Below are 20,103 nucleotides of genomic sequence, written 5' to 3' on the forward strand. Positions count from 1 at the left end.
GGGGCTATCTCCATTACGACACGCGGCATACATCCGTATGTGACTTATTTTTAATCATCATGAGCCGCGAAAGCTTCAATCAAGAAATATCACAATCAAGTTTATGAAGTAGAATTTCCTTGCCTTTGGAGTCAATAACAACAAAACTTGATATACTTCAATCCGTTGGGTAAAGCCTTACACAGTTACAGAACAATTGAATTTGGACTACCTAATGAAGTTAGCGGTGAGGTGCTAAGACGTTATCAGTCGTTTCTCGCGTTTTAAGAGGCTCTCCGATTCTTTCTTGCCCCTTATAAACCTAATATTTGAAAGCTGGACCTTTTCCCTGCGTCTATATTTCATAAAATTTTTTTTATCATCATAATAATATTTGAATGAATTATTCTCGAGTTTACAACCGGTTTAGGGTCTACATGTTGTAGTCCGACGTCTCGCTGGGAGACTTTCCCGACGAATCGTCGACCTACAACCAGTATTGGCAAAGGATCGAAACGAAAAGGCCTGGGTTTAGTTTCGATCCCACACGAAATTTTAAATCACCAAGGAGTTTTGTTTCAACCCGGGACGAAACTTTACTCCCGGGAAGAAACTAAATTAATCGAAAATCCGCTGCTCATAATTAAGTTTTTGATCCCAGAAGTTGATTATTTTCTTCAGTGAATTGTATGAATTTTGCTAGTTTAGTACAAGAAATAATATTTCACGGAAAAAGTGGTCTCTTTATTTCTTTTTTGTGGTAAATTTTGTTTGTAAAAATGTATCATATGACTCTTTCATAATATCAAACCAAACAAAAATCTTTGTATGGGCACTTTCTATTCTGAGTTACGTTAATCTCCACATTGTGCGTTCATGCAACTAGACTCAGTCATGTCCGTCATTAATCTACTCTTCGCACCAATGAGGGAACGGATTGTTAAAATTGTAATCACTGATATTGAATGAAAATATTGATATAATTTTAGATATGAAGGTGGCTGTCTTTTGAGCATACGTAAACTACGTGTAATGACGATTATCATGAAAGTTAGTAAAGAATTACATAAATTATAGGATGCGACATTAGAAAAAATCATTATTTGTTTGCACTTGGCCAATCTCTGAAAGTCGTCGACGCTGCATGGATAAGGAAGGTTGAGGTTCCGTGCGAAACCAAGTGACCGCTTACGTTGAAATAAGGTGTTAGTGTCAACACTACGTTTTCCTCACTTTATTGAGATGGTAAGAGTCTCTGGTCAAAATATAGCAATTTATCTTAATAATTGGACAGAAAGGCAACATCCATTACTAACTCTGTCTTAATAAGGTTGCATAAACGTTGTGATAAAAGTGCACTTTGTGCAGAAGTCGCAGAAGTAGGTTTTTAGCCCACATTACAGATTATTTCAACATACAGTTCCATTATTCATCTCGATAATTGGTAATTGCTTTTTCGATCACCAATTATTCGCACTAGGAATTGCGCGAATTTCCATGTTGTCGATTTTTACATCGTTTTTCTTGATGCCCTTGGTCTGTTTGTTTCTTCGATGGAATCTTGTAAATGATGTTTTAACTCACTTTCAATTTATCCTAATAGAATTAATTTTCTGACCAATAATTACAGTTCATTTACTTTCTTTCTTTATTTTTCCCTCAAAATCTTTTGACGTAGGTAAAGAAATTATGGAATGCCTTGTCTTCTATTTTTCGTCAAAATCAATAACAACCTATCATCGTTTTTTCCTTGGCAACTACGAAATCCTAATTCGTGCGTCCTTCTGCCAGGAAAATAGTAATGTTAAACAATCACTTTATTTAGGATTTTCATCTTTAAAATCAAGGGTGTGAAACAATATAGATAGTATATAAAAGTCAGGAGCTATAGTACATAACTAGTTCAGTGGATCATGATTATCCGTCTTCTATTCAATCAGACGCGGATGCTGTGATGTGTATAAATCGTCATTTCGTGGGGGCGGGGTGTAACCCTCCCTTATAAATTTCCTCCCTCGAGGGAATAACGATCTTTTTTTCCAACCATTAACCATCAGAAACACTAAAAACTACCATGATCTTAATGCAAAACACAACACCTATGACGAGAGGCGATCGTGCTTCTTTGGACACCTAATAATTATTCGTCAAAAGTCAATATTGGCCCTTGCGCTTTGTTTACCTTTAATCTCTTTCGCGTATCTAAGCAAACATTGCTTAGACATCGCTCATGAATTGTGGTAGGGGGACTGTTAAGATGAAATTACAGGTCAGAATATGTAGTGCATTTTTTGATGAGGATATCTCATGGTATATTTATTCGTTGATATTCGTTGTATGATATGCGGCACCAATTGGTGGAAGTTAGTAACAGTAGTTTAAGGAAAAATTGCACTAAATGTTAAATAAAATACCCCAAAAGCCGTAACGAGTTATACTGATCCGTTTTATACTGACCCGGTGATGAATCACTTCAGCATTGTGTTGTCGTGAAGATATCTTTCCCGCGTTGAAAAGGGCCTCGTGGAGGCCGAAATAGCGCTCTACGCATATCATTTTCCTGTTATACACTTGACCCACTCTTCTTGAGCTTTTTCTCCCGGTAGTTTCTTTCTTCCCGGTAGCCTGTGCGTTTTGGTGTCTCCGTGTGATTGTGTATGAGTGAGTGAGCGCAAAGGCTTACGGGTTGAGAGGCTGTGTTTGGTCCCTCCAGCCATTACACAAACCATCGCAGAAAATTCCGGGTCAGTGTAAATCGGATAAGTGTAACTCGTTTCGGCTATTGGAACATTTTATTTAACATTTACATGTCAAGGCCGTACAGCTAATTATCTCCTATTCAGTCAGCAACATCGTACTATTTACACCGAATTTATTGGAGTACGTCACGCTTCGTTGTTTCAACAACACTTAAGAATATTGCGGTAACATCTAAACGCGTCGTGCTCAAAAGCATTCAGTAGAAATATTGCTAGGGATGTGTGAGTAGTAAATTTTTTAATCTCGAGTCGGGTTTCAAGTTGAAAACTACTCGCGAGTATCGAGTCGAGTATGGTAATTTCTGGACCAGAAGGTAAAACAACGCATGTTCCAACATATTCTCATTTTTCCTATCCCCTTTGTGAATTTTCTATGCTTAGCATGATGTAAAAAGCAAAATAAAATGAGGGACGTTGATGGTAATTGTGCTAGCATCAGGAGATGAATGAAAATTAAAGTGTATTAAAGGGTTCCATAGAACAATGGAAATTAATAAACATCTGGCGATATGTAGAAACTTTAATTAATATACGTATCCAGACTGCACGGAAGAGCCCTGAGCAAAGACATTTGCAAAGTTGTAATGAAGATTAAATTCGTTAATTAGTCATGTAATATTTTATACTTTCAAATTATCATGCAGAAAACCCATTTGTTATTTATGTTCAGGCTGCAGATTTTCACGTCTCCATGTTACAGTATTACTGCCTGCAGAAAATTGCCTTTCGCTACACGCTTGTGTGGCTGGACTGGTACTTTCTAGAAAAAATTGCAAGATTTGAGAACCTTGGAAGTTTTTATTAAAAATTAAATGAACGATTGTTATGAATCTTGAATCTCCTTGGAAATTATATGGACGAAGCGAAAGAAATATAGAATATAGCTTTAGTTTTATAGACGAAATTTTGTTTCTTTTTAGCGGAAATCGAAGCTTTAGTCGAACGGCTAGAAAGCATTTTAAAGACGACATTATTACATGAGTTTCCACTTTCTATCGGCAAATTTCTGAACTTACTGAACTCGGCAGCTCTGTAATCGAAACCACACGACTGGACATTCGTAATGATACTCGAAACACTCGAGTCGAGTACCAACTACTCGACTGAACTCGAATTTTCGAGTACTCGCACATCCCTAAATATTGCAATGTTTCACTTATCTAATAAAATCAAAGTTTATGCGTTATGGGATGCTGAGAATCTACAGATATCACTCTGTCGGTGCAAGTGGGATTTCTGTACACACAGAGAAACGATGTTTTTTCTCCATCACTTTGATTACTAAATCCATAATATTAATTCAAGTGTCATTTTCTCACTCAATTGCGAGAATTTTGTTCTAGCAAAGAAACGCGTTTGCTCAAATAAATTGAGCGGAAATATTACAATTTTTCTTATAACTTACACTGAAAATGAATGAAAATGTAGTTAGATTAAGGAGTATAAATGCATGCCGTTGCCATGCCTCCGCACTTATTCATTTTAACTAATGTATTGGGTAAGTACCTAACGTATTTTAATTTTCCTCATTACTGGGGGGTAGAGACCAGGTCCTTTCCCCTTTAGATAAGCTCATGAATGAATGTAGAAAGAAACCGCGCAGTAGATGACGAATGTGTTGTGGGGGAACGTATTTGGAGGCTGAGAACAAGAACGGAATCTTTTCGGAGATAGCTGATATTTTCCCGATTTGTGCAACGGATGGGTGGAATGCCAAAATTATATTAACGTGTCGGCGGGGATACAGGGATTCAGTTATACGCATTAAGTTCTGGAAAGTATACGCAGGTAGTGCAGGGATTCTATGAAACTTAATTAATTTTTGAATTAGTGGTAATTCGAAAAATTAAAGAAGTAGATTTTGATTGTTTGTTCAAGTTATCTGCACACCAGTTTATTGTGCAGAATTTTCTATCACAGTTTCATAATAATAAGATATTTTCATGTTCCTACAGGAAACCATATCGTATCATCAAACTAATAGTCCTTATTTGGGCAAGGTATTTAATAATAATAGGTTTTACTCGTTATCAAATAGAAGTCTTATATAATACAAAAAGTCATATTTAGGAACTAAAAAATAACTTCCTTTTGTACTATAGTCACAAAAATATCAACCCAAAAAAATAAATTCAGAGCTCATTTTCACAGTAGCATAACACACACCTGATTCACTCATTAGGAGAGATATTTCGACAGTCCGCCACATACATTTACATAAATAAATATAGGTATTTAAAGTAAATAGTTAGTCTTTGGTGCTCAGTACTTGCTTAAACGTCTCAATCACAATACTGTTTGCTTCACAGTCTTCTTGTGGAAATAAATAAAAACGAACCCTGCCTTTTCAACTCTCAACAGAAAATATCGGCCGCAAAATCACTATTGCGATTAATTTGTAACACATTCATGTAAAACAACACACTGCAAAACGAAATCTTCCTCCGTATTTGAAAACTGGCGCTTCTCAAACAAACTTTATCTCGAACTTCGGAAGTATCCCACCAGTCAGCGCCTCGCTCCAACACGTCTTCTATCGATGCGAATCAGATTGTTTCCCGCGAGAAATCTCGAATCAAAACGAGGAAACGATCCCAGCGATAGAGGTCCACACGCCAGTCACAAACCCGAGGGCTCCGAACAGGAAGATGACGATGTTTTTCCACATTATCCAATTGAACTTTCCAAGGTTTTCGTAGCGGTAAACGGTTTCGAGAATCGCCGGAAACAGGAGTCCAGCCGTCGAGATGCAAACTGCCCCGATGAGACCCATGAGCGAATCCAGCGCGGGAACCGCCAGCGCAATGCATGCTGGAATGAATATGAAAGAAAAAGAGAAATTTTTAGCAAAAATTGTACCAGAATCGATATTTATTTTTATGTAGCTTTATGCTATGTTTAATTTAGGCCGATTTTATTGACTTTTAAGAAGACGCAGCAATCCTGCTAGATCGCTTTTTTCTCGACGAATTACTTTTTCCTATTACTTAAGCTATACTTTTCAAATTTACAAAAGCTTCATATAGTGTACCCACGTCAACATTTACTTGTTTTCAGTGCTGTTGTTGGGCCGCCCGGTACGGCGTACCCCCTAAAATCCAAACTCGTTATTAGCGTACCGGTTAAAATACCTTCGTGGCCGGATGTATAATACTTGTTCAGCTGTTGGAATTTTTAGTGAGTACCGCCTAAATTTTTTTCCCAACTTCAGCACTGCTTGTTTTTAACACTTGGAAATGTTATCTCAGTCTCGGCTGTAAATATTTTTATGCTTTAGAATCAGACAAATGCTGAAAAAGTACCGGGTGTTTCGAAATGAATAACGGGGTTTTAATGGTTTCTTGTATTTGTTTGGCGTATAATCGGCTTCACCTATGCATGCGCATTCATGCGTTTACCTGTGAAGACAACCAGTAGTACTCTGTAGATGTGCTCTGGCTGGAAGGGCCCCTTCCACTGGGCCTTCAACCGAGGCAACCGCTCCTGAAGGCCCCCCCACGTCATCGCCACGGCAACGTACATTTGCAGAGGGTAGGTCAGGCACACCGCCAGCGCCAACATCAGCTTAGTAGATTGCGCCAACCTGTGCATAATAATAATATAATTTGTTATGCAATTATTGTTACATCCGATTTGAATTTTTTTTAAATAGTTCAAAGCTCGGCAATTATTTTAATGTCTTAACATATTAATAAATTTAAATCGATAAGCAAATGAAAATATACGGCCAAGAGTTAACAAACATTTTCTATTTAAGAATGAAACTCATGGCATTTACTTTTTACATCCTGTCACATATTTGGAACAAAGCAACCAGATTTATTACAGTTTAACGTCTAAGCATAAAATATGCATGCGACCAGTGGCGGATCCAGGTTAGGGACAAGGGGGGGCTAAGGGGTTAAAATCCCAGCAGTAGTGAGGGTAGGAAAATAATTACCATTCTATCTCATGTGAATTTGATATACAAGGGGGGGATATAACCCTATTAGCCCCCCCACCCATAGATCCGCTACTGCATGTGACCAACGGTAAACAATTTCAAAGTCAATTCGTTCTCACGGACCATCGTACAAACTATGGGCATGCATATATTTGAACAGCTTTATGCCTTTTATGAACTTTCTATTAACATTGTATTAAAAATGAGAAAAAAAATGAAAGAGATAAGATACAAACTTTCACTAAAATGTTTAAAATGCACTAAAAGCATAAATTAATCTTTTCATCACTGGGAAAATAGTGTATGTGGTGATTAAGTTTATTAGGAACGAATGTACGGGAGCCTGATAATGATTGACTCCAACGCTTAATTCTCCGACTGAGGTAATAATCTTATTTTTTACCTTTCAGAACAGTATGTTCTGTTTATGAAAAAATATTTTGGTTATATTTTTTTAATCAATAACTGATTGTGAAATATAAAAAAGACTGAAATTGAAACTTCGAAATGGACTGGCTTTGAACTCGTTTCCTCCGACAACTTTCAAAAGTCATGTCAAAAGTTCCAGAAGAAAATAAGTCATTTATTGAGAAAATAAAAACCTGTTTTGGAAGTGTTTTTTATGTGGAAATATAGTTAATTAATAAGAAGAGAAAGGAACAAAATTTCAAATTTCTGATCATTGAATATTGTATTGTAATCAGAAGCAAGTAAGTATGAAAAATTTTAAGCCGATCCGACAAAGAAAAGTGGGATTTAAAATCAATTACAAGACTCCATCGAGGAAATCTATCTTTCTTTGAAACCGCAGGGGTGAATTACTGATGTTTAACTGGGGGAGGAAAGTGGATATAATGATTAATTTTTTAAAGCACCTATTTCAAATTACACTTGTGATTAACTAATGGACTTCACTAGTTTTTTAGGAATAACAGTACAAATAAAATGAACACAACGATATGTATCAACTGATTTACATGCTTGAATAGATTTATTGCATAGAAGAAGGATTTGGTTCTTTCCCGGCGAATGCTGTTGATGAAATCTTCTCGGGAAATCAGCCGGGTGATGATGGCCATTGCTGCCAACGTTTCGATGGCCTTCTCTGCCATCGTCTTCAGGGCGAATGATGGACCTGGGTATTGCCGGGCTTATATACGCCGTTGGGGAGGTCAGGTCGTCCGTGATTGGTCAGTTTTTTAGAGTCCTCTCCTCCTCTCAGCTTACCCATTCTTTTTATGATTGGGTTCCACGATTTGCTAAGGTTGAAACCCGCGTCCCTATTCATTTTATTATTTGTGATTCGTATTTCGATAGCTTCCTTTGTAAGGCGGTCCCAATATCCCTTTGCCTTGCAGAGGATTTTTGTTTCATTGAACTTGATGGTGTGATTGCTTTTAATACAGTGGTCGGCTACGGCAGATTTTTCCGGGTATCCAAGTCTAATGCACCGCTTATGTTCTGATATCCTGGTTTCAATTGTTCTTCCTGTTTCCCCAATGTAGCTATCTCCACATTCACAGGGTATTTGGTAGACGCCAGAGGTCTTGAGTCCCATTCTGTCTTTAACCTTCACAAGTTGTCTCCGTAGTTTTCCTGGTGGCTTGTGAATTGTCTCAATGTTGCGTTTTCTGAGAATACGAGACAATTTCCCCGAGATTGTGGAAACATATGGAAGAGCAGCCTTGGCAATGGGCTTAGCTTTGTCATTATCTTCTGGAGCCAAAAACTCTTTTGTTGCGCGTTGATCTTGAAAGGTCCTTTTAAGGGCCTTCATAATTTCTGTCTTCCCATAGCCGTTTCGTTGGAATGTAGTTCGTAAGTGGTTTATCTCTTGCGGCAGGCTCTCCTCATCTGCGATGCGTTTGGCTCGGTGAAAAAGTGAAGTCAACACTGCATTTCGTTGAGATGGGTGATGGTGGCTAAGTCCGTTGAGATATAGATCCGTATGCGTTGGTTTGCGGTATACTCTGTGACTTAAGCTTCCGTCTTCTTTTCTGCGGATAAGGACGTCGAGGAATGGGAGGCACCCATCTTTTTCCATTTCCATAGTAAATTGGATATTGGGATGGAGGCTGTTCATGTGCTGCAGGAAAGCAGGTAGCGTCTCTTGTCCATGCGGCCACACGATGAAGGTGTCGTCAACATAGCGGAAGTAATATTTCGGCTTGATCTTGGCTGTCGATAGGGCCCTCTCCTCAAAATCTTCCATGAAAAAATTTGCGATGGCTGGTGAGAGAGGAGAACCCATTGCTACACCATCAGTCTGCTCGTAAAATTCACCACGGAATTGGAAGTACGTTGTTGTGAGGACATGTTGGAAGAGGTTGACTATTTTTGCATTGAAGCGCGCACTCAGGAGCTGAAGTGTTTCCTTCAGGGGCACTTTGGTGAATAATGAGACCACATCGAAACTCACCATTATGTCACTTGGATCTAATTGGACGTTTTGAAGAGTCTTGACAAACTCTGAAGAGTTTTTGATGTTATGTCCACAGGTTCCTACCAGAGGTGAGATGATGCCAGTAAGATATTTCGCCAGGTTGTACGTTGGGGAATCGATGGCACTTACGATGGCACTGACAAAGATAATGACAAAGCTAAGCCCATTGCCAAGGCTGCTCTTCCATATGTTTCCACAATCTCGGGGAAATTGTCTCGTATTCTCAGAAAACGCAACATTGAGACAATTCACAAGCCACCAGGAAAACTACGGAGACAACTTGTGAAGGTTAAAGACAGAATGGGACTCAAGACCTCTGGCGTCTACCAAATACCCTGTGAATGTGGAGATAGCTACATTGGGGAAACAGGAAGAACAATTGAAACCAGGATATCAGAACATAAGCGGTGCATTAGACTTGGATACCCGGAAAAATCTGCCGTAGCCGACCACTGTATTAAAAGCAATCACACCATCAAGTTCAATGAAACAAAAATCCTCTGCAAGGCAAAGGGATATTGGGACCGCCTTACAAAGGAAGCTATCGAAATACGAATCACAAATAATAAAATGAATAGGGACGCGGGTTTCAACCTTAGCAAATCGTGGAACCCAATCATAAAAAGAATGGGTAAGCTGAGAGGAGGAGAGGACTCTAAAAAACTGACCAATCACGGACGACCTGACCTCCCCAACGGCGTATATAAGCCCGGCAATACCCAGGTCCATCATTCGCCCTGAAGACGATGGCAGAGAAGGCCATCGAAACGTTGGCAGCAATGGCCATCATCACCCGGCTGATTTCCCGAGAAGATTTCATTTATTGCATAGGTTTCACAGCTTATTAGAGTGGTAAATGCGATACTAGTGGTTTACTCGAAATATTGGTAGCTGAAAAAACACGTCTAACCTTAGCGGCTGCCACAGGCATCGTAAGTAATGAATATAGCTGAAAATTTTTTCCTACTTCAGGGGCCTAGATATCAGCATAATAAAAAAATGACATTCAAGCTCTCCAAAATATTTAGAAAAATAAAAAGAGAAATTTAAAAATTTAGTACCCGTTATTTTCTGAACATACCTCATATTTTCGTACTTTTCCTTTTATCGTCGCATATTAGCTGTTCATAACCTACTATAATCTTGAAATGTTTGGGATATAAGGAGTTGAACTTCAACATTAGGCTGAATCTCTAATTTTAAAATATGACAACCGAGAAAATAATGGAGAATATTTTAGGTACTTACAAGGAAATACTGATAAGGTAATACTATATGCATACGCTGAAGATTTCAAGACTACAATTTAAGTTTTAAGCGAATAAATGAATAATAATGAACGTAAATAAATTATTAATACTATTTCCGTCGTCATTTTTCAAATGCGCACTTAAGATTTGTTAACAGAGATTACTATGGTAACAAAAAATGAGGTACACTATATGTGAAGCATAATTATTAATTAGATTAATCTTCTATATTATTTCTACTGTACATATACCTTTTTCTCAACTTATACGGAACCAAACTCTACAAATGAGGTACCAAAATGCACAGAATTTATCAGAGAACATGCGACGGTATATCTTACTTCCTAAATATTGCTATTCTTTCCTACAATTGGTTTTTAAATAATTTAAAAAAACTATGAATATTCATGACGTTAACGGCGCACAAACTGATACATTTGTTCATTTGCAACAATATCTCGCATTCTTTAAATAACTTTTAACAAAATGCGGCTGATTCCTCATTCAAGTCTCCTGATGATACGTAAGTATGAGTCATAATGTGCGTTTAACAGAGGATAGTGTAATTACTTCCAATGTTGTGTTTAAAGAGGTTCTATGACCTCAATTTGTACATGAATATTCCAATTAAATTTGTACATAAGACCCTGCCTTTTTTCCTACATTTTAAAATTAGAAACGCGCCTATCCCTCTGTGGACCTGCATTGAAACGAGCGGGGGAAGCCCACTGGGAGCGGGCGCAGCACGCTCGTATATTATTATTTTGGATGGTAGCCTCAAACAGGTTATCCTTCGAGAATACCTAAAATTACTCAATATTGTCATGTAATTTGAGTGTGGAGTAATATACTTATTATTATTACTATGTGCCTCGACGGGCCGAGCGAGTGTAAGGTATCCAGTCAAGCCAGCTGGTCACATAATTATCTGCTAAATAGTGAAGAATGAATACTTGCGTGTATACTTATCCACTTACGGTTCATCCGGCAGATTGAGAGAAACACTTCCTTCCGTGCAGTCTCCGTACTTGAGGTAGCCGAAGTATCCCAGTGCGGCGTACATGGTCACTATAACGGTCATACCCGTGTTCAATACGCGGAAGTTACCCGTGAAGTTCTGGGGCGTGATCATGTTGTTCTCGATCGGCATTATCTGTAAAAAAAAACGTCGCAATTGCAATGAGGGCAATCATGCTCAACGTAATAATAATCTAGGTAACCCCCGTCTTCAAAATTCTGTAACCTAATCTTTATACTTTGAGCCGATTATTCCGAGAGAAATTATAAATTTAGTCAACTCACAGTATACTGGTAAAGCGCCGGGAAGTGATGGGATCAATATGGCTCTGCTAATAAAATTGTGGGATATAAAGCTCCTGTTCTCACTCACGTATTTAACTTCAGCGTCTCTAGTGGCTAGTTTCCAAGCTGTTTTGTAAACGTTGTGGTAATACCTTTATTTTATATATGTGTATATTCATTACGGAAGGTTGATTTTCGATTTTCACGGATTTATTTTTTATCGTAATATCTTTCACAAGTATAGAAAATATAAGTACTAGCTCCGGGTACAAACATTCATCTATGATGGCCGCCTCGACACAGGTTTCCCTTAGAAACCCAACCTTCATTATTGTTTCATTGAAATTTCGATTTCAATTTTTATACGTTATGAATCCTATCTATATACAGCCCTCGTGGTGACTGACTCACTGATGGATACAAATTCCCGACCACTTCTAGAAGTGCTGGAGAGCTGAAATTTGGCACGCGTGCGGGGAACCCGAAATGATCCGGAGGAAAAATCCGAAAACCGGAAGTTTCCTCCAGGTGTCGTCGCTAAGACGACAAAATGGCCGAAATCGGGCTTTTTCCGGTGACCGTCTTTCAGTTTTTATTTTACTGCACGCGAATCGTGCGTGCCACACGAGTCGTTAATGCATTTTTTGAAAGCTGATGAACGTAGGCACGTAATTAAGTAACTTTATTAGTTTCCATTTGAGAAAATTACAGCCAAAATGGCGTCCAAAAATTGATTTTTCGAAAATAATTTCAAACTTTCCCCTCCCCTCGACTTAATTTAAGGTGTTGGATAACGAAAATGATTATTATATATGCTCATAGCATCGTCTACGAAATGTAGGTAACAAATTTCTTTCATCGTGCTTGATTACACAGAAAAAAATTAAAGTATTCCGAAAATCACCGAAAATTACGATTTCCAAAAGATTAACACAAGGTTTTGTCAATTTTACCCGGACCCATTTCTTTCAAACATTGTAGTTACATACAGCAATGCATTGTCTTTCAGAAAACATAAACATTTTATAAATGATATAATGGATTTAACCGCGAAAAAATAAAAATGGCGGGCACTACTCACTTTTTTCGGGGACTGGTTTCCTTTTTTTGTATTACTCCCAAAATATGGATGTCATAGGGCACACTACTGTTAGATATGACAGTAAATGAATGTGACCATATGGTATCATCATCTTTAAACCCCCCGAACCGCCCTAAAAATTAAAATTTGCTTAAAAGTAGCCTTTTCGGGTATTTTTCGTCACGATTCCGCCACTTTCCCAAGCCTTGCCACTCATCACTACGGTATTGATGTGGACGACTGATGACCCCTGGTAGGACAAACCTATAAACCCCGGTAAACCCACATACACCCCCCTAAAAATAAAATTTTGCATATTAGTCTACTTTTTGGGTACTTTTCGTGACTACACCACCGCCCCCAACGACTCATCCCCACGGAAATTATTTGAACGGAAGGTGACCACCTGGATTACACACATATAAACCCCCATAATCCCCCTGAAATACCCCCCAAATGTAAAATGTGCCATTAAGTCTCCTATTTGGGAACTTCTCTCAAACATTATGCCGCACTTCCCGTCCCCTCTGACCTCTAGATCCGGAATATTTGGTGAGGGCGAGCCACCGTAAACCATATGGGAAAAATACCAGAAAACCGTCGATCACCTCCTGGAACATCGCCGAAAAAAAAGTAAAAAATTAAAAGTCGCCTTTCCGAGTAGTTTTCGTCACAATTTAACCAGTGCCCCCACCACTTATTAAAAACCCTGATAACCCCGTGAAACCTCCCAAAACCATTTGCTAATAAATCGCCTTTCCGGTAAAAGAATCGTCAGACCACTGTTCCGCACCCCTAGGACTTATCGGCACGAATTTATGAGAACGATTTGTGACCACTGGTTTAACACAAGTATAAAACCCCCGGTATCCCGTTGGAACCCCCCGCAAAAAAATGAAAAAATTGCCATTAAGTCTTCCTTTATGGGTACTTACCGCCACTATAACTCCGTATTGCACAACCCTTTACAATCATCGCAACGTGATCACTGTGGACGATTGGTGACCGCATGCATAACACATTAAACCCCCGAATCCCCCTGGCCACCACTCTCGGTGGAGAAGAGCATTAATGAGGATTAAGCGGAGCAGCCGCGGGGGGGCTCCTCAACCCCAAGGCGGTGAAGCCGCCCCACAACGAGGAACGGCGAAGCCGTACCGAGGAGTAACTGGCGTAGGCGAGGGGGAGCTCCAGTAACCCTCGGGCGGCGAAGCCGCCCCGATGTTCAAGCGCCGCAGCCGCTGTAGACTCCCCCCATCTCAACTCACGCTCAACCCCTGGGCGGCGAAGCCGCCCTTCAGCGAGGAACGGCGAAGCCGTTTCGAGGAATGAGTGGGGCGCCTCCCTGCCCCCTGGCCGGCGAAGCCCCTAGCTGAGGTGAGATTATTCGAACTTTAAAAGTTTTCGAGCGACCACAAATGTAGACGGCGAAGCCGGAACCGGGGTTTTAAGGGGCGTAGCCCCTTAACGAGCGCGCGGAGCGTGCGAGTCCTATCTATATACAGCCCTCGTGGTGACTGACTCACTGATGGATACAAATTCCCGACCACTTCTAGAAGTGCTGGAGAGCTGAAATTTGGCACGCGTGCGGGGAACCCGAAATGATCCGGAGGAAAAATCCGAAAACCGGAAGTTTCCTCCAGGTGTCGTCGCTAAGACGACAAAATGGCCGAAATCGGGCTTTTTCCGGTGACCGTCTTACGGTTTTTATTTTACTGCACGCGAATCGTGCGTGCCACACGAGACGTTAATGCATTTTTTGAAAGCTGATAAACGTAGGCACGTAATTAAGTAACTTTATTAGTTTCCATTTGAGAAAATTACAGCCAAAATGGCGTCCAAAAATTGATTTTTCGAAAATAATTTCAAACTTTCCCCTCCCCTCGACTTAATTTAAGGTGTTGGATAACGAAAATGATTATTATATATGCTCATAGCATCGTCTACGAAATGTAGGTAACAAATTTCTTTCATCGTGCTTGATTACACAGAAAAAAATTAAAGTATTCCGAAAATCACCGAAAATTACGATTTCCAAAAGATTAACACAAGGTTTTGTCAATTTTACCCGGACCCATTTCTTTCAAACATTGTAGTTACATACAGCAATGCATTGTCTTTCAGAAAACATAAACATTTTATAAATGATATAATGGATTTAACCGCGAAAAAATAAAAATGGCGGGCACTACTCACTTTTTTCGGGGACTGGTTTCCTTTTTTTGTATTACTCCCAAAATATGGATGTCATAGGGCACACTACTGTTAGATATGACAGTAAATGAATGTGACCATATGGTATCATCATCTTTAAACCCCCCGAACCGCCCTAAAAATTAAAATTTGCTTAAAAGTAGCCTTTTCGGGTATTTTTCGTCACGATTCCGCCACTTTCCCAAGCCTTGCCACTCATCACTACGGTATTGATGTGGACGACTGATGACCCCTGGTAGGACAAACCTATAAACCCCGGTAAACCCACATACACCCCCCTAAAAATAAAATTTTGCATATTAGTCTACTTTTTGGGTACTTTGCGTGACTACACCACCGCCTCCAACGACTCATCCCCACGGAAATTATTTGAACGGATGGTGACCACCTGGATTACACACATATAAACCCCCATAATCCCCCTGAAATACCCCCCAAATGTAAAATGTGCCATTAAGTCTCCTATTTGGGAACTTCTCTCAAACATTATGCCGCACTTCCCGTCCCCTCTGACCTCTAGATCCGGAATATTTGGTGAGGGCGAGCCACCGTAAACCATATGGGAAAAATACCAGAAAACCGTCGATCACCTCCTGGAACATCGCCGAAAAAAAAGTAAAAAATTAAAAGTCGCCTTTCCGAGTAGTTTTCGTCACAATTTAACCAGTGCCCCCACCACTTATTAAAAACCCTGATAACCCCGTGAAACCTCCCAAAACCATTTGCTAATAAATCGCCTTTCCGGTAAAAGAATCGTCAGACCACTGTTCCGCACCCCTAGGACTTATCGGCACGAATTTATGAGAACGATTTGTGACCACTGGTTTAACACAAGTATAAAACCCCCGGTATCCCGTTGGAACCCCCCGCAAAAAAATGAAAAAATTGCCATTAAGTCTTCCTTTATGGGTACTTACCGCCACTATAACTCCGTATTGCACAACCCTTTACAATCATCGCAACGTGATCACTGTGGACGATTGGTGACCGCATGCATAACACATTAAACCCCCGAATCCCCCTGGCCACCACTCTCGGTGGAGAAGAGCATTAATGAGGATTAAGCGGAGCAGCCGCGGGGGGGCTCCTCAACCCCAAGGCGGTGAAGCCGCCCCACAACGAGGAACGGCGAAGCCGTACCGAGGAGTAACTGGCGTAGGCGAGGGGGAGCTCCAGTAACCCTCGGGCGGCGAAGCCGCCCCGATGTTCAAGCGCCGCAGCCGCTGTAGACTCCCCCCATCTCAACTCACGCTCAACCCCTGGGCGGCGAAGCCGCCCTTCAGCGAGGAACGGCGAAGCCGTTTCGAGGAATGAGTGGGGCGCCTCCCTGCCCCCTGGCCGGCGAAGCCCCTAGCTGAGGTGAGATTATTCGAACTTTAAAAGTTTTCGAGCGACCACAAATGTAGACGGCGAAGCCGGAACCGGGGTTTTAAGGGGCGTAGCCCCTTAACGAGCGCGCGGAGCGTGCGAGTCCTATCTATATACAGCCGGCGTGGTGACTGACTCACTCATGGATACAAATTCCCGACCACTTCCAGAAGTGCTGGAGAGCTGAAATTTGGCACGCGTGCGGGGAACCCGAAATGATCCGGAGGAAAAATCCGAAAACCGGAAGTTTCCGCCACGTGTCGTCGCAAGGACGACAAAATGGCCGAAATCGCGCTTTTTCCGGGGACCGTATTTCGGTTTTTATTTTACTGTGCGCGAACCGTGCGTGCCACACGGATTGTCAATGCATTTTTTGAAAGCTGATAAACTTGGGCACGTAATTATGTAATAATATCATTTTATAGTTAAGCAATATGCTGCTAAAATGGCGTCCGAAAATTGAATTTTCAAAAAATATTTCATAAGTTCCGGTCCCCTCGTCGTAATAATAGGTGTAGGATATTGAAAATGATTATTATATATGCTCATAACATCGGTTACGAAATGTAGGTAACAATTTTCTTTCGTCGTCCTTGGTTACTCAGAAACAAATTAAAATTTGCCAAAAATCACCAAGAAGTACCATTTCCAAATGATTAACACAAGATTTTGTCCAGTTTTACACGACTGATTTCGTTCAGACTTAGTATTTACATAAGACTATGAATTTTGTTTCAGAAAAAGTAAACGTTTTTACAATATTGCCTTCGATAAACCAACAAAAAATTAAAAATGGTGGACACTTCCCATTTTTTCCCGGGAGTTCGTTTACTATTTATCGTTGTACAGGCGATAAATTTCCGTCACACGGACCGTTGTTGTATATTATGAAAGCCAATAAATGTTGCCACCTACTTATGTAATTTTTGAAGTTAATGTCTAAGTTAAACGCTTTCAAAATGGCGTCCAAAAATCTATTTCTCGGAAAATGTTTAATATTTTCCACTGCCATCGGCCTATTTCTGTGAGTTGGACAACGGAAATGATTATTATATATTTTCATAACATCATCTACGTAATGTAGGTAACAATTTTCTTTCGTCGTCCTTGGTTACTCAGAAAAAAATTAAAATATTCCGAAAATCACCGAAAATTACGATTTCCAAATGATTAACATAGCATTTTGTCAATTTATACCTCACCGATTTCTTTCAAACTTTGTAGTTACATAGATCTATGCATCATCTTTCAGAAATCATAAATATTTAATAAATAAATTGATCGATATAACCGCGAAAAAAAATGGCGGGCACTAATAATTTTTTCCGGGGAGAGATTTACTTTTTATTGTTTTACTCTCGAAATATGGATGTCATAGGGGCAACTTCTCTTAGATATGATAGTAAATAGATGTTACCATGTAACATAGTCATTTTTAAATCCCCTAAAAATCCCTAAAAAATTACAATTTGCATATAAGTAGCCTTTTCGGGTACTTTTCGTCACAATTCCGCCACATTTCCAAGCCTTACCACTTTTCACTACGGAATTGATGTGGATGATTGATAACCCCTGGCTGTAAAAACCTATAAACCCCCGGTTAACCCACATTCACACCCCAAAAAAAATTAAGCATACAATTCTACCATTTTGGGTACTTTTCGTGACTATTCCACCGCTGGTTCTTACCCAAACGACTCATCCCCACGGAATTTATGTGAACGGATGGTGACCGCCAGGAGTACACACATATAAACCCCCGGTATTCCCTGAAACCCCCCGAAATGTAAAATGTGCCATTAAGTCACCTATTTGGGAACTTCTCGCAAACATTACGCCGAACTACCCGTCCCCTCTGAGCTCTAGATCCAGAATTTTTCGTGAAGGCGGGCCACCGTAAACCATACGGGAAAAAATACCAGAAAACCCCCGATCACCTCCTGGAACTTCGCCAAAAAAAAATTTAAATTTGCCTTTCCGAGTAGTTTTCGTCACAATTTAGCCGGTGCCACTACTACTTATTGAAACCCCCGATAACCCCATGAAACCTCCCAAAACATTTCTAATAAATTGCCTCTCCGGGTAAAAGAATCGTCAGAATTCCGCCTCTATTTCGGACCCCTAGGACTTATCAGCACGCAATTTATGAGAACGATTTGTGACCACTGGTTTAACACAAGTATAAAACCCCTGGTATTCCGTTGGAATCCCCCGCAAAAATGAAATATTTCCCATTAAGTCTTCTTTCATGCGTACTTGTCGAACTTATTACGCCGCATTGCACTACACTTTACAATCATCGCTGCATAATCACTGTGGAAGATTGGTGACCGCATGTATAACACATTGAAACCCCGAATCCCCCTGAGCACCCCTCTCGGTGGAGGAGACCATTTATGAGGACTTAGCGGAGTAGCCGCGGGAGGCTCTTCATCCCCAAGGCGGCGAAGATGTTCCGAGGAGTAACTGGCGTAGGCGAGCGGGAGCTTCAGTAACCCCCGGGGGGCGAAGCTGCCCCGATGTTCAAGCGGCGCAGCCGCTGTGGGCTCCATCCACCCCTGGGCGGCTAAACCGCCCCTTAAACGAATAACGGGGAAAAAGTTCCGAAATGCCCTCGCCCTCTGGGCGGCTATGCCGACCCCAGACGAGGAACGGCGAGGCCGTTCCGAGTATTAAGCGGGGCAGCCCCGGGGGGGCATACTCAACCCCTGGGTGGCGAAGCCGCCCCTCAACGACGAACGGCGAAGCCGTTCCGAGGAATGAGTAGGGCGCTTCCCTACCCCCTGGCCGGCGAAGCCGGCCCCTAGCCGAGGTGAGATCATTCGAATTAAAATTCTTCGAACGACCACAAATGTAGACGGCGAAGCCGGAACCGGGGTTTTTAAGGGGCGGAGCCCCTTAACGAGCGCGCGGAGCGCAGCGAGTCCTATCTATATACAGCCCTCGTGGTGACTGACTCACTGATGGATACAAATTCCCGACCACTTCTAGAAGTGCTGGAGAGCTGAAATTTGGCACGCGTGCGGGGAACCGGAAATGATTCGGAGGAAAAATCCGAAAACCGGAAGTTTCCGCCACGTGTCGTCGCAAGGACGACAAAATGGCCGAAATCGCGCTTTTTCCGGGGACCGTATTTCGGTTTTTATTTTACTGTGCGCGAACCGTGCGTGCCACACGGATTGTCAATGCATTTTTTGAAAGCTGATAAACTTGGGCACGTAATTATGTAATAATATCATTTTATAGTTAAGCAATATGCTGCTAAAATGGCGTCCGAAAATTGAATTTTCAAAAAATATTTCATAAGTTCCGGTCCCCTCGTCGTAATAATAGGTGTAGGATATTGAAAATGATTATTATATATGCTCATAACATCGGTTACGAAATGTAGGTAACAATTTTCTTTCGTCGTCCTTGGTTACTCAGAAACAAATTAAAATTTGCCAAAAATCACCAAGAAGTACCATTTCCAAATGATTAACACAAGATTTTGTCCAGTTTTACACGACTGATTTCGTTCAGACTTAGTATTTACATAAGACTATGAATTTTGTTTCAGAAAAAGTAAACGTTTTTACAATATTGCCTTCGATAAACCAACAAAAAATTAAAAATGGTGGACACTTCCCATTTTTTCCCGGGAGTTCGTTTACTATTTATCGTTGTACAGGCGATAAATTTCCGTCACACGGACCGTTGTTGTATATTATGAAAGCCAATAAATGTTGCCACCTACTTATGTAATTTTTGAAGTTAATGTCTAA

At 40.6% G+C, this 20,103-nt stretch overlaps 1 protein-coding gene across 1 annotated transcript in view; it reads right to left on the minus strand.

Moving 5' to 3' along the window:
- Positions 1-4,725: 4,725 nt before the first annotated feature.
- Positions 4,726-20,103, minus strand: part of LOC124162731 (proton-coupled amino acid transporter-like protein pathetic) — a 62,552-nt gene continuing 47,174 nt past the window's right edge. The window contains exons 6-8 of the mRNA XM_046539350.1: positions 11,352-11,527; positions 6,137-6,321; positions 4,726-5,549 (exon numbers count right to left, since the gene is read on the minus strand). Coding sequence (XP_046395306.1) covers positions 5,314-5,549; positions 6,137-6,321; positions 11,352-11,527 — 597 coding nt within the window. The 3' untranslated portion in view covers positions 4,726-5,313. The remainder of the gene's footprint in view (positions 5,550-6,136; positions 6,322-11,351; positions 11,528-20,103) is intronic.

This window comes from Ischnura elegans, chromosome 7, assembly GCF_921293095.1.
Source record: "Ischnura elegans chromosome 7, ioIscEleg1.1, whole genome shotgun sequence".
Taxonomy (NCBI): Eukaryota; Metazoa; Arthropoda; class Insecta; order Odonata; family Coenagrionidae; genus Ischnura; species Ischnura elegans.